Source organism: Myxocyprinus asiaticus, chromosome 9, assembly GCF_019703515.2.
Source record: "Myxocyprinus asiaticus isolate MX2 ecotype Aquarium Trade chromosome 9, UBuf_Myxa_2, whole genome shotgun sequence".
Classification (NCBI taxonomy): Eukaryota; Metazoa; Chordata; class Actinopteri; order Cypriniformes; family Catostomidae; genus Myxocyprinus; species Myxocyprinus asiaticus.
Window position 1 is genome coordinate 40,135,512 of NC_059352.1, and position 15,499 is coordinate 40,151,010.

Genomic DNA, 15,499 nt, shown 5'->3' on the forward strand with positions numbered 1-15,499 from the left:
CTATGTTTATATTACATTGTGGGCATCAAATGTCCCCACAAGGATAGTAAAACCTGAGATCACCTACCTTGTGGTGCCCAGCCAGCGGTCCCCACGAGGGAAATGGCTTATTAAACATACTAAGCGATGTTTTTTTGAAAATGTAAAAATGCAAAAAGCTTCTGTGAGGGTTAGGTTTAGGGGTAGGGTTAGGGGATAGAAATTATTGTTAGATCTGTATAAAATCCATAAAATGCATGGAAGTCTATGGAGGACATTTCTAGTGTCCCCATAATTCAAATTGCTTAAAAAACATACCAAACTATGTTTTTTTGAAAATGTAAAAATGCAGAAAGTTTTTTGTGAGGGTTAGGTTTAGGGGTAGGTTTAGGGTTAGGGGATAGAATATATAGTTTGTACAGTATAAAAATCATTATGTCTATGGAGAGTCCTCATAATGATAGCTGCACCAACATGTGTGTGTGTGTGAATGTGTGTGTGTGTGTGTGTGTGTGTGTGTGTGTGTGTGTGTGTGTGTGTGTGTGTGTGTGTGTGTGTGTGTGTGTGTGAAAAATGACTATAAACAGTAGGCTCTCTGTGTTTTAACGTCTCCTTTGTCACCATTTTCCCTGACCACGTCTCTGCCTCCGGGCAGACAGATCATAATACTCTTCAATCCCACAGACAGTACGCCAGTGGGAACACCATTCAAATATCGTCATGGCTTCCAACACAAATGGAAATTGTTGTACACCCACAAAGGTATAGAGCATATTTTGTGTGTGAGAGTAAAAGAGAGTGAGAACCTGTGAGCTTGGGAACAGTGTTGGGTGTAATCCAATTACAAAGTAATTAGTTACTATAATCTAATTACTTTTTTAGTAAAAAAAAAAAAGTAGTGTATTGCATTACATTTTAAATTCTTGTAATCAGATTACAGTTACTGACTTACAGTTAATTGATAATGCAGTGCTAGAATGAGTCATTTAGCAACCAACATGATCACACAGGAAATCAACATACTGCTTGAGAATGTTCATGTACCCTAAAATCAGCACCAAGTGGTATTTTTGCATCAATTCATAAGTACTATATATTTTAACACTATGAATATAATATCCTTTTTTTATTTGTGATGTATTATTTACTAACACCAGAAGCCCTCCCACGTGACATCATATCCTAGTCTGTTGCATTGTCTGAAAAAAAACTGCATGCCCAAAGCCTTGTGTGACCATCCCTTTACTAAACCTAACTAGGAGGTCTGACTAAATCTCAGATTTCAAACCATGTGACAATGGCTTGGGCCACGCAGGTGAATCTTAGACTGGTGGTCTTCCTTTTCCACAAAGCAGGAAGGCTGCACATGGGAGATTAATGAATTAGAAATTAAAATGGCGTCCTTTGGGAAACCCGACTTGCTCTCTGCATAAACTCTTCCCCCACCCCCCACGTCAGGCCGGCTGCTGTCCATGCCTTCTCAGAGCAGTTATCAAGCTCCCGAGCATTGTGTGGCCAGTAAAATCACACTTCCTCTCTGACTCAACCTCTCCCTCCTGGATGGAGACAAACAACTCTGCGGTCATTTGTGGTGGGAAGGCATCCTTATAATATGCACTGCAGACGAGCATCTCTTCACACCGGCCCTGGTTTGGTGATAAGAATGGTTATAAACCAGAGAGCACCAGTTCACAGGCATCACAATGGAAGCCTGTCACTCAAAGCTTAAAGAGACCCCAAAGGACTGCTCATCAGGAAAACCTCTTGCGACCTCCACTACCCTTGGGTCAGCCTTTCTAATTCCCTCCCCCCTGCTTTATCTCTCTCTCTCAATATATACAGTATATAGGCCTATATAAATGTCTCTATCTATGTCTTTGTTTCTCTTTTCTCTCTCTCTCTCTCTCTCTCTCTCTCTCTCTCTCTCTCTTTCTGTATGTCTAACACGACTGTAATATTATGGATCTCAGATGAGGAAATGAGAATCATAGCTTCATGTTGAAAAAGACTTGGAATTAGAAAAAATATATATAAATTATGTATTATCGACCCATTCTAGTATACTTAGGGCTATATTCACTAGTTAACTAAATTGCTTTGAATTAGTTAGCTTGGTATTAGGGATTTGAAGATCTGTAACCTGGTCTCATAGAATCACTTTACTATACCCAGGGCCATAACCACAATATAATTTATCCCCCCAAAAAATGAGACACCAGTTAAAGGAGTAGTTAACCTAAAAATTGAAAATGTACTTTTACTCACTCTTTACTCACCCGTATGTTGTTCAAAACCCATATGCTGGGTTTTTTCTTGGAACATAAAAATAGATATTTTAAGCAGCTCTATTCCATAGAATAACATTTTATAGTGATCAGGAGCTGTCAAGCTACAAAAAGAACAAATACTATAAAGTACTATTAAGGGTTCAGTTATAAAGACATCATAACAGTATTCCAAATGACAAGTGCATTATATTCCATGCTTTCTGGGGCCACACAACAGCTTTGTGTTGTACGGACTACTTTTATGGTATTTTTATAATGATTTTTTTTTTCTCTTTGGACCTTGACAGCAGTGGTCAATATGAAATGTTTTAGTATGGAAAAGAGCAGCATTATGATTCTTGAAGAAAATATTGTGTTAAGATTCTACTGGGAGGAAAAAACAATGAGGGACAACTTGAGGGCAGTAAATCATTTTGTGTATTTTCTTTTTGCTAGCCAGCTGACACAGCCATGTCATTTTACAGATACATCAATGATGAAAAGAAATTAAAATTATATTAATCTTTTCTTTGAGACAGCACAAGAAAGAAAGAAAAGATGACTGAAACAGGCAAATTGCTAGCAATGCAGACACAGTGTTTATCTTGTACTATGTGAACTTTAAAAATGCATGTATCTTTTTAAACCAAAAATTATAAAATTTTGGGCCTTCATCGCATTTCAAGCCTTTATTCAGAAAATGATTGCATTCAGAGCCTTTACTATATTAAAGGACCAAAGAGGACCATTATATTTGTGACCTCAACACCCATGACCCCCCACCCCCAAAATGGTTTGGTACCTCCCAGTGTTCAAGACATGGTTACAGCCTTGACTATACCTACAAATTTTACGTGGCTTGTTGTATGTATTGCGGCAGTTTCCTGGTGAAATAAACACTAGAGGTGCTACAACAACAATTACTTTTAATAACTTTGACAAAAATTATGAGTAAAACTGCAGATTATCAGTTCATAAACACATACTTTTTGCCCTGTTCATCTTACAATGCTATCTTATGGCATCAAAACACTTTACTGTAGTTTTTGACATGTAAGGTGATTCATTGTACTGTTTGCATTACATAACCTTACAAGCTTGTGTAAATCAAATTGAGTGCTATCAAAATGTGGTGTAGCTCAACTGATAGAGCACTGTACTTTCAATGCAAAGGACCGTATTGAAACACCGTATAGAACTTCCCATCCACACCACAGTGGGGAAAAGAGTTCAGAGCGGTCATCGACCAACAAAATAAAGTAATGCCACTAGCCAACAGGGTAACAGAACATTAAATCATTGCTCTTCACTCTTAGAAGAGTCAAGGAACGGCATGGTCATAAGACCAACAGCCAGAACACACTGTTTCTGTAAACATTAAGAAATTAACTTTCCTTCCCAGCAAGGATTTGGGAAGAAAGAGAGTAAAAATTCAAGTTATAAAACCTTGAAAAGGTGTTCACCCTTAGCCAAATCCCAGAAGGAGGCCATGCTCCTTGTAAAGTGGGCCTTAACATCCATGGGACACTGCACGCCTTGCGAATCATCAGCGAGTGCAATGGCGTTGACCACCCAGTGAGAAAGTCTTTTCTTGGAGACGGCCAAACCTTTTGAACGGCCTCCAAAGCAGATAAAGAGCTGATCCGTCAGCCTGAATTGACTTGTAGAGTCAATGTACATGCATAGTGCCCTCACATGGCAGAGCATGTGCAGCCTCTGCACCTCATCCGATTCAAACGAAGGAGGAGGGAAAGCAGGTTACCACCTAAGCTCTGCAGGATCAGCAGAAGCAGTATGGTGGTAGGAGAGGGGAGCGGTTTCAACTTTCAGAGCGAAAGCGAGCTGAGAGCAAAGATTTTCAAGTTGCATGCATTCACAATGAATGCAATCATTCACAGCAAGCGCTGTGTCAGTGTGGGCTCAGCCCAGGCAATAACAGCTATCATACTGACCGGGGGAAGCCACGTGATAATGAGGAAAGGAGGCACGCAAGGCTAGGCTGGAAACTAATCTCCTCAAATCTCAGCGCTCTATTGCCGTCTTTGAGCGCACCCCTTGTACGGTTCATCAGAAGCCACAGAAGAAGTATAGCAGGAGGAGAGGGGAGGGGCTTCGGCTTTCAAAACTAAAGCAAGCTGAGAGGAAAGCACCTTGAGCTTCTTGCGTTCACAGTGAATGCAATCAGTCTCAACGAGCACAGCTTCTATTAAACAGCGCTCATGCCTGTCAGACAGAGGGATATATATGTCGCTTACAATGTGAAAAACATTTGCAAAATGACATCTTGGAAAGAACGTTAAGTAAACGGTTCTTTAATGTGCTTTACACTCAATAAAACACACAAAAACAATCACAATGCAGTAGCGTTTCAAACTGGAAGTCATAAAGGATGCGCTGTTCGTCGTAGAACAGACAAGAAGACAGAAAATAATCCACTTGCTGTTAATGTGTGCAGATTCAACGACAAAGCGAATATTTGAAAGCAAACTTGGTAGTGCATTAAACTTAAAAATTTTTTTTTATCTGTTTGGAAGAAAATTTAACTTGCTTTTAGCCCCACACAGTGGACATTTCACCTTGGAACTGCTGCGATATGTGTAATGAACCATGTAATAACATTTTGCAAACCTATCTCCACATTCATGTAAAACCATAAATAATACATTTTGTCACTAAACTTACCCTGCACTGTTTGTGCCTATAATACCTCATAATACCTCAAGGTAGGGGTCCTTCACGGCCCTTGTCTCCAAGCTGAATTATCCACCACTGATATCGGTGCGTAGGGCCACGAAAACCCTTTCCCACAAATTGTCAGTGCCCTTGCCTGCCACGGCCACCGAGACAATAGCCATGCCTGCCACGGCCACCGAGCCGACACCACGCCTGCTATGGCCACCAACGCCCACGCCAGCGTTGCCAGCCTCGTCTATCCCAGAGCCAGCGTTGCCAGCCTCGTCCGTCCCAGAGTCAGCGTTGCCAGACTCGTCTGTCCCAGAGCCTGCGTTGCCAGCCTCGTCCGTCCCAGAGCCTGAGTTGCCATCCTCGTCTGTCCCAGAGCCTGCACCGCCAACTTCGGCCTCCTGGAGGAGGAGGAGGAGGAGGACAAAGGCTTCGCCCTAAGAGTCTTCCATGGCTCCAGTCTCCACCCAGGCCTCCTGACCCTGTTTCAGCTCTGTGGTTGTCAACCAGGCCTTCTGATCAAGTCCCTACCCTGAGATGGCCTCCTGGGTCCCCTGGCCAACCGCCTGATCTGCTCTGGTCCCCATGGTCTCATGGCCGTCTGCCTGATCTGCTCTGGTCTTCTGGGTCTCCAGGTAGTCCACCTAATCTGCTCTGGCCTTCTGGGTCTCCTGGCCGTCCGCCTGATCTGTTCTGGTCTTCTGGATCTCTTGACCTTCTGCATGATCTGCTCTGGTCCCCTTGGTCTCATGGCCGTCCGCCTGATCCGCTCCGGTCTTCTGGGTCTCCTGGTCATCCACCTGATCTGCTCTGGTCTCCTGGGACTCCTGGCCATCCACCTAACCTGCTCTGGTATCCCTGGTCTCATGACCATCCGCCTGGTCTGCTCTGGCTCCCTTGGTCTCCTGGCCATCCACCTGACCTGCTCTGGTATCCCTGGTCTCATGGCCATCCACCTGGTCTGCTCTGGCTCCCTTGGTCTCCTGGCCATCTGGCTGATCTGCTCTGGTTTTCTTGGTTCCCTGGTCATCTACCTGATCTGCCCTGGTTTCTTTGGACCCTGGCGTCTCCTGCCTCTTCGCTTCAGGAGCCGCTCACGGGGGGGTGGGGGGGGGGGCTCTGTCATGAATCCTGCCTTTGTTGTTCCTCCCACTCACCACCAGAATGCTCCATCACCTAGGGATTGACTTTAACTCTCTGGATTTTTGCATATGGAACAAAATAACCATTTCATGGAAAGAAATAAGGATTGGCTAGTTTCTCCAATTCATTCAGCCATTTCACTCAAACTTCCCCCTATTTGAGCTAAGATGTCATACGTTCCTGTGCATTCTATGTGCATATGCCATTCCATGGCATATTCGTTCTGAGTCACTGTGACGCCAAGATCTTCAGAGCTCTGGTCTTTGGTACTGACCTAAATAGAGAAGGGACAGCAGAACAGCCCTCCAGTCACCAAGCACCCATCTTAAATCTTACACCCACACAGTGAATGTACAGAGAAAAATGACCCTCCTGACCCCACCCTATGTTTACCACAAGGCGCAAGTTTCCTATTTGTCCCTAATCCCCTTAAATTTTCCAATGTGGCCAGAACATAGATTTTGTGAAATAAACACTTTGATATCTTCTTTTTTCTTTCATTGTATTTCTCTTTCTCCCTCTCGCTCTCTCTTTCTCTCTGAGTCTCAAATATTTTCCACAACAGCTCTCCACCATCCTTCACAAAGCTGTCATTGTGGAGCGATGATGGCATGAGATGGTTTCATGAATGCCCCCCGTAGAGTCAGGCCACAGTGGACCGCTCTCACAGCACACAAACACTGATGGATGACTCACACTTCCGAGGCGACCTCTTGCTCTCAAATCATAATTTATTCTGTACATCATCTTCAAATCTGTTCAAAGGGAAGCTGAACATGTCAGTGTCTCCAATGTGCTTTAATTTTTGCATTAAATAAATAATAATCAGGTAATATTGATTTACTAAACTGCTATTACAGTGCCTGCAAGGCAGCACTGTGTTGATATTCTTCAAGGAAACTGGTTCGGGTTTCTTCTAAGGCCCTAACCCCAGGTATTAAACTTGTGGAACTTTAGCCTGAACCTCTTAACATACAGACTACTTTCAAACTTTAGGTGTGCTATCAATGTTTTTTTTTTTTTTTTACTTTATACAATTTATAACATGTAAGAAAATGTCACACCATTGGAATATTTGCCTATGAAGCCTTCTTTAGACTGCAGCACACAGGTGCTTTCCTTTCCTGTTCTCCTTACTATAATTTTACCTAAAACTTTAACAGTATTTCAAGCAGTAGTTTTCCTAAAGATAATGCATATCTATCTTTTTTTTTTCTTGTTTCACACAATGATGGGTACTTTATGTTTTGTGACCCATGAAAGGCGTGTCTTCATTTATCCAATATAGAACCAGCAGACAACCACCTGGTCTTTATTGCGTAAACATGCCTCAGACATGGACAGATTGCCAGAGGAAGCCTGAAAAAGCTGCGTAAATGCCCCCAGCCAGTCATGGCATTTCAACTCAACATGATGCAACCTGCTCTCTGGGGACACAGAAAGAGTGAATGTGACAAAACCACAGAGAAAGAGGAAACAGAGAAAAAAGGATGAAGAGAAAATGAAAAGCTGTACCGCTCAGTCAGGAAAGGTCAATTACGACTCTAAACCACAGGGGACGTGTGTTGCCCAGGAAGTGCCTCCCGACCCCCTGCCCAGGGAGGGTGCACCACAACAGTCACAACCCTCTCGTTGCCATGGCAGCATGACATTTGTCACTATTCAAATGAGGCCCGGACCTGGCTAAACAAGCCAGGCCAAAAGCCCTGTCTTGTTTTGCCTAAATAAACCTAGAGCAGAATTATAAAACCATTATAGCAACATGAAATAAATTACAACCAATAAGCAGTATGTAATGTGGCTGGTGGAATGAAGGTGTTGTTCATAAACTGGCTTTAAATCAAAAGCAATTAGTGAGATTTGTATTGTAAAGTTCAAGCATTCATGGTGCTAACAGAGGAAACAACATCAAACACACACAGACTCCAAATGAGTCATTAAAGAGGGCCAGAAACATAGAGACATAAATATAAGAGACCATCGGGTCATAAACACCCATATTCCACCAATTACTGCAGTAAATATTTAATTATGCTGATTGTATTAGCACATAAAATGATGCAAGGTAAACAATTAGTTGGCCTTATTTCTTCATTACGTATTTCGCTAATTGAGCTGTTGGAAGTTTGATTTTATTACCAGTTTGTCATTATGGTTGTATATCCAGTAGTTTATTAAGTGTTAACTAGATTATTTAATATATATAACGCAAGATGTATCATTTTTCTGGTCTCATTGATTAATGTTTGAACTGTACACAACAACACAGTCAGAACAATTGAGTACAATGTTCAAAATGTAAATGATGACCTTGTTGCCCATTTACAGAAATGTTCCATCTAAAAGTAAACGGACCAATAATCATGCAAACCTTTTTCCTCACCTTTTATGGACATGAAGATCAAGAAAAAACAATATTGCCATCTTGTGGTGAGGAAACATTTATAGTACATACACTGAATATGTGAGTTGTAGCATTAGGGATATTATTATGTGGTGTGTTTTTATTTTAAAACGTTTAAATATGTGACTTTAACTAGTTTAAAACTAAATATAAGGGTAATTAACAAACAATGTTTCCAATTTTATAAAAAAATTAGGCATCTTTTAAAAATGTAGTTTAAAAAACATGTATCGAGTTAGTAGAAATGTAATATTTGTGTCCATGTTGGTTTCAAACATTTTTGAAAAACATTTATAGCCTGGTGGTGTAAATTAACCATCTAGTAAAAGCTATTAAAATACTTTACTTGCACCTTGAAGATATGTGAATGTACTTTTCACACAACAAATGTTCAAGCATATTTTTCAAAGTAAAAATGTTTATTTATTTATTTATTTATTTATTTTAAATATCATTATTTATTCAGTGTTTTTTGCTTCTAAGAAATTATAAAAAAAGATTATTCCAAACTACTTTTTTCAAAAATATAATCTTTTAATGAGACTTTTAGTTTTTTTGTTTGTTTGTTTTTTTCACGGTCTCCAGGCAGTTACACCACTTTTTGTTCTTTAACCCCCAGAAAAAAAAAAAAAAAAAAAAAAAAAAAAAACTATATATATATATATATATATATATATATATATATATATATATATATATATATATATATATATATATATATATAAAGAATGAACATTACATCATTGACCCATACTGTATATATAAATATGTACAATCAGTTTTAGGCAAATGTTTTTGCACTGATTTTATTTTTTTCTCAACAGATGAAAACAGTGAAATGATTTTTCAGTTTGGTCAATCAGGTAGAAAGACAGACTTCATAACATGAATGCAATTACTAGTAGGTGTCAGGTAAAATTATGTGATTATTGAAAACAAAGCAAACTAATTATCAGACTGCAAATCTATGAGTGTGTCAAAAAACAAACAGCTGATATGTTTATCATCTTTCTCACAGTATTTTGAAAAGCTTGTGTATCATTTACAAAGCTATGAAGCCATAATTACAATGGTTAGAAAGTTGCATCATATTCAAAAGGGCTGTAGCTAACAGGGTAAAAGGTGAGGGCAATTCTAGGCACCCACAGGTGCAGGGGCCCCCAATAAGGGCCCAGAGCAATTTACAGTCAAAGGGCCCAGAATGTCTAGCTACGACCCTGCATTTTACACACAAACACAAATATTGTCTTTGATACTGTATGTTTGTCTATAACTGCCTGCTCTTCCACTTACAGTATCATTCACGTGATTTGAACTGCTTGAGCCAGAGACCCAGATCAGTCAAGCAGACCACATGTTTTTTAGAAGTGCACTCATGATTGAAAAATCTAATTAAGCACTCTTTTCAGACAAATGAATGCCATGAGTGTTTTATTATATTGTCTTGTTTGTTTGCAATCTTCATTTAAAAAAAACTGTATTGATTTCTAACAGTTAATGTGCTCGTGGGTTAGAGATTGAAATAAAGCCATGCCACAAAATACTGTTCATGTGTTTGTGTGTGTGTATGTGAGCATATGTTATGTCTTTTAACTATAAAGAAGCTTAACGACCACAAACTTCCGAACAAACCATATGAAAACATACATAATGACACCCCATTTCTTTCATGTCTCAGACAGCATACATCAGTTATACATCCAGAATGCATTCAAACTCATCTATTCTCTGCTTTGTGTTTCCTCTCTTAATCTTCCTGTAGCTTACAGTGTTGTACCTGCACATAGCAGGCAGTTGCCGTTGTTGGTTTTCTTCCTTCTCGTATTCCTGGATTGTCATCTGAACGGACGGGAAACTCTCCAGATCTAATTCACCCAATCCATCCTCCTCTTCCTCTATCATTTCCTCTTCTTCCTCTATGACTTCCTCCTCTTCCTTCTTATTTTCCTCTTCATTCTTTTCTGAATCATTCGGACTTATATTTGTTGCCTCTGCAGATGTTTTACTCTCTTGGGGTGCTTCTGTTTTTCCATTTGTTTGCTGTTCCTCAGCTTTTACTGTGTCCTTGCTGTTCAGCTCCATTGATGTCACTTCCTGTCCTGTGATTGCAGTGGCTGTTGATGATAAGGAAAAAGAGATGCTTTAAAGAATGTCACACACCATTCTTCAGTTTTAAATTTTATTTTCTATAAAACATCATGTGACTTCCATTAATTGTATTTTTTAACCCTTAAACATACCGTGGGTCTTTAGTGACCCAGGATCTCATTCCACCCCCTCTACCTCATCTATTTTTTGGAGTTGTGCCCACACTTCTTTAGCATTCTCCAATCTTTGTTTTATAAATGGTGTAACACACACACACACACACACACACACACACAAATGCCAAAACTGCAAAAACTATTTTTTATTATGGCTTAAGTATCAAAAGTGTATAGGGTCATTAAAAACCCTAGGTATATTACAGCGTCATTTTTTATTTATTTTTTTATTTATTTATTTTGCACTTCCATAAATTACATTTTTATGATTATTTCATATCTGTATAAGTTTAGTATCACAGGATATCTATTTATTTATTATAAGATAAATCATTACTATATTCATACAAATAAATATGATATCACGCTGATTTTCTGTGCAACAATGATGAATTATCAATATCCCATGCGTGTACACATACATATTATACATGATAGTGATTTACTTGATTTACATTTGACATTGCTATTTTATGAAGAAACAACATGGAAGAAAACTATAGCAAGTGTAACACATGAACAGTATGATTTGGCTATTGTCATTTGGGTTACTACTGAAATTATGTAAGTTGTGCAACTATTTAGACTCAATAAGTGCCTGGGAAAATGCTTATGTGTTATGTGTAGCTCAATATGTGTTTGACAGCCAGTTGCATCTAAATTTCAATGTGAAAGTAATGAATCCTGTTTTAGATTTGTCCTGATTTTTTGCATTATCTCTTTGATATATGAAAAATAACACATTGAAATATATACAAATATATTTTATTCTGTTATTTTCTATCTGGGCATTTTGTAGCTCCATTTGCGATAGACATACGAATATGTAATAGTGTTTGGTGAAATTCCCATGCATATAAGGGTTAAACTAAACAACCCCAAATATAATAAACCAAGTCCAGTCCAATTATAAAACTAAGCTAAAAAAAAGAATCTCTTACATAACATACCTGCAATCATTAGTTTTTCCATATTGATCTAATAATTGGTTGGTCTTGAGCTGTTACCACAATAATCTATTTCTACTTGATTTAACACATAAACATTTTTTTTTTTTTTTTTTGCTGGTTTAACCTAAATTTTCAGGCAAATTATACATTAAATACATTTTTTGAATTTAATAAAACCAGTTAATGAAGATCTTTCCATATGTAGCACAATTTTAGTTTATCTGTCAAACAATTCTTACAGTGTAAATTTACGTATTCATTCAAAATTGGCCATAAAATCAAACAGCAGTCACTATATATGATTTACTGTTGTTTAACCCAATGGTTTGTCATGTTCAAAATAAGAAAGGACTTTTAAATTCTCAAACAGGACAGGACAGGACTTGGCAAAAGATGCAAAGTTGTTTTGTGGAATTTTAATTTGATTTGACTAAACAAAGTGGCTGACTCCTATGCTGGAATGAGCACTGCCAGCACACAATTCTTCCTTTAAGTTCCAACAATGAGACACCTTATATAACATGCCTGAGACTGTGGCTTGTGGTTACATAAATACATAAATACATAAATAAACTCATATTACTGTACATGATTTACTGTGGAGTTTGGACCCAAAAAGCATTTGAACACTTAAGCCACACTTGAATATGACTGAATGTCATTCAAAATATCAAAGCATGTGCCATTTATTGTTGAAAAAAGCACACCTTCCAACCAAAACATTTTTCACAAAATGAAGTTTGTTAGGTTTTAAATGATAAAACTAAAGATACAGTGTTCAAAATAAAGACAACTAGTATTTTGACACTTTCTGGTTTTCAAACGTTAGTGGAACATATCCATAGTATATATGATGAACTAAACCTGTGGTTACATTGCAAGAACACTTAAATGTGTGAACCTCAAATTGACATACTGTACATCCACTAATTTGTTAAATTGGAAAAAATGGCTCAGAAAAGTGATGTTTGTTATTTAATGCAATGACATTCAGACATTTTTTGTGGGATGTACAATATATGTCCAAAGACTTTTTGAGACCAGTGACATACAAAAAAAAAAAAAAAAAATAAGAAAGGATTTTTGATTGTTGTACTTATTATATTATTTATAACTGTATATTATATAGAGTATTATTTCTGCTCTCTTTTTGGCTGTGTAATTTTGTTTAGCAATAGCTTATCCATGATTAGTTTTCCCCAACAAACAGACAACTTATGTTGTTAAACATCTTATTATATTGTATTTTGAAAAAGTAAACTGAACCACCTGAACGTGAATAGTGAACATGCCATTTGCATTGCCAGTACAAAGGTAGAAATCAAACACCACTCCAACGCGACCTCAAAAAACCTTATTGTTTTTATTTAATATTCCTTACCTTGTTCAACTTGGCTCTGTAGTGCTGTGTGCGGTTTGTTTGTGGGGTCTGACTCCAGTTCCTGCGATTGGTGAACTAGAATGGACCCTGAAGGAGATAGATGCTCAGAAGTAGTCTCCTGTGGCAAGCAATCTGTGCATGGCTGTGTCTGTTCCTCCCTCTCTCCACGACTGAACGGAGCCTGGCTGGCATTGGGTGACGCAGACTCATTCTCACGCCTATTTGCAAAGCCAATGAGATTCTCAACCTCATTGTCTCTTTTGACCCCAAATTGTGGACGTGAACTTGGGTTTGTAGGATTGATGGGCTCATTAGTAGAGATGACATATTTTTGCTCCTCTAGTAATGGGCTCAGATGGTCAAATTCTAAAGTGACGCACTCTTTTGTAAGGTCAGAAGGGTTTGTCTCAAGGGTTACAACATTTGCCTCTGTTTGTAAATGTTCTAAATTCTGAAAATGTGAGATGTCTTGGTGCTCATCTACTGCAAAGTTGAGTTCACCTCCTTCATAGTAGGTTGATTTGCAGCCAGACTGGTGGATGTTAGCTCTTCCCATGTCTTCTCTCTCTGGTGTGCCAATTGCAATATCTTCCTGCACAGTGCTGATTCCATCATCATTGTCATCCGGCTCAAATGAATGTGTGTCCTCTTTATCACTGTCATCCATCATGACAGACATGGTGGCTTCCAGAATGTTTTCCAAACTCAGGATGTCCCCAAAGCCACCAAGTACTTTTGAAGCTGTGTGCTCCAGACTCTCTAAAAATCGCCAAAACAAGTCCATCGTTCTGTTGCCTCTTTTGATGGGGTTTTCCACTTTTCTATATGAGTCTTAGCAGTATCTTTTGCTAATCATGTAATCACCTAATCCAAGTCTTGGGATTCAGCCTTGTGTACTCCAAATATACAGTATGAGCGAAAGTGAATTGTTCTGTTGTTGATAAACCATTTAATTTAAGTTAGAGGAGGCCATGTCCACTCCCAGAAATATTTAAATAACCAATACGTTTTTAATCTAATTGGAACCCCTTGAATATCCCTGTTGTGATACATTATTGAGGGTCGTCTCAAAGGAGCTTTTCATTAAAGACCTGTGATTGAAAACTAAACCCTCTTAAAATAACTTTAAAAGGCCAAAACTGTGTGTATTTGTATGGGGATAAAGAACAAAAGGCACCATTCACAAAGCTAAATCTCATTACTTTGCACATGCAGAATAAGTCGTTTTACTTAAATTTAATGCGTCATGAGAAAATACCTCACTCTTCAAAGTATTATACCTGTAATGCGTAATTGGATCAAAATTCCCAAGATTATTCAAATCTGCAAGCTTAGGCTCTAACATATTACATCAGTCTGGTTGAGTTTTACATTGTTATATAACATAAACTCATGGAGCACTTTATTAGGTAACCTGCACATTTACTAATTCATGTGATTATCTTTTTAAGGTCAGAGGGGTTTTTTCTCAAGGGTTACAACCTTTTCCTCTGTTTGTAAATATTCTAAATTCTGAAAATGTGAGATGTCTTGGTGCTCATCTACTAAATCTCATTCTCATTCTCAAGTCTCATACTAATCAGCCAATCGTGTGGCAGCAGTGCAATGCATAAAATCATGCAGATACGAGTCAGGAGCTACAGTTAATGTTCACATCATCCAGCAGAATGGGGAAAAAATAGGATCTCAGTGATTTCGACTGTGGTATGATTGTTGGTGCCAGACGGGTTGGTTTGAGTATTTCTGTAACTGCTGATCTCCTGGGATTTCCACACAAAACAGTCTCTAAAGTTCATTCAAAATGGTGCCAAAAACAAAAAACATCCAGTGAGCAGCAGTTCTGCTGATGGAAATGCCTTGTTGATGAGAGAGGTCAACAGAGAATGGCCAGAGTGGTTCGAGCTACGGTAGCTCAGATATCCACTCTGTACAACTGTAGTGAGCAGAATAGCATCTCAGAATGCACAACACGTCAAACCTTGAGGCGGATGGGCTACAACAGCAGACCATATTGGGCACTTTATTAGGACCATAGTGTTCCTAATAAAGTGCTCAGTGAGTGTAAGTTGTAAAGAAGTTATAAAACTTCAACAAACTCTTTCACTAAGAAGCTAAAGACTGTGCAGTAATATTGGGGTCTCAATGAGGTCAAACACAGAATGAGGTCTCTGTTAATCAAGACATATGTCAATCAGTTTATAAAGTGATGAGCATGCTACAATTTTGTCTGTGAGAGAGGATGTACTGTTAATGATGTGTCATTTCCTGCCAGAGTTAAGATCTGTGTGGTAAAATGTGAACTGCATCTGTTTTTTTACCCTACTGAGATGATATCTGGGAAACCTACATGATCAGCAGAAGAAAACACTACACAAATCAACTTATGCAAACCACAGCCTACAAGATCAAGTGAACTGTAAAAAACAGCC

At 38.6% G+C, this 15,499-nt stretch overlaps 1 protein-coding gene across 1 annotated transcript; it reads right to left on the bottom strand.

Moving 5' to 3' along the window:
* Positions 1 to 9,276: 9,276 nt before the first annotated feature.
* On the bottom strand, positions 9,277 to 13,854 carry LOC127445682 (ermin-like). The gene is made up of 2 exons (XM_051705905.1): positions 13,071 to 13,854; positions 9,277 to 10,589 (listed from the first exon to the last, which is right to left on the bottom strand). The coding sequence occupies exons 1-2, from the start codon at positions 13,852 to 13,854 to the stop codon at positions 10,168 to 10,170; spliced, it is 1,206 nt and encodes a 401-aa protein (XP_051561865.1). The 3' UTR covers positions 9,277 to 10,167.
* Positions 13,855 to 15,499: the final 1,645 nt, after the last annotated feature.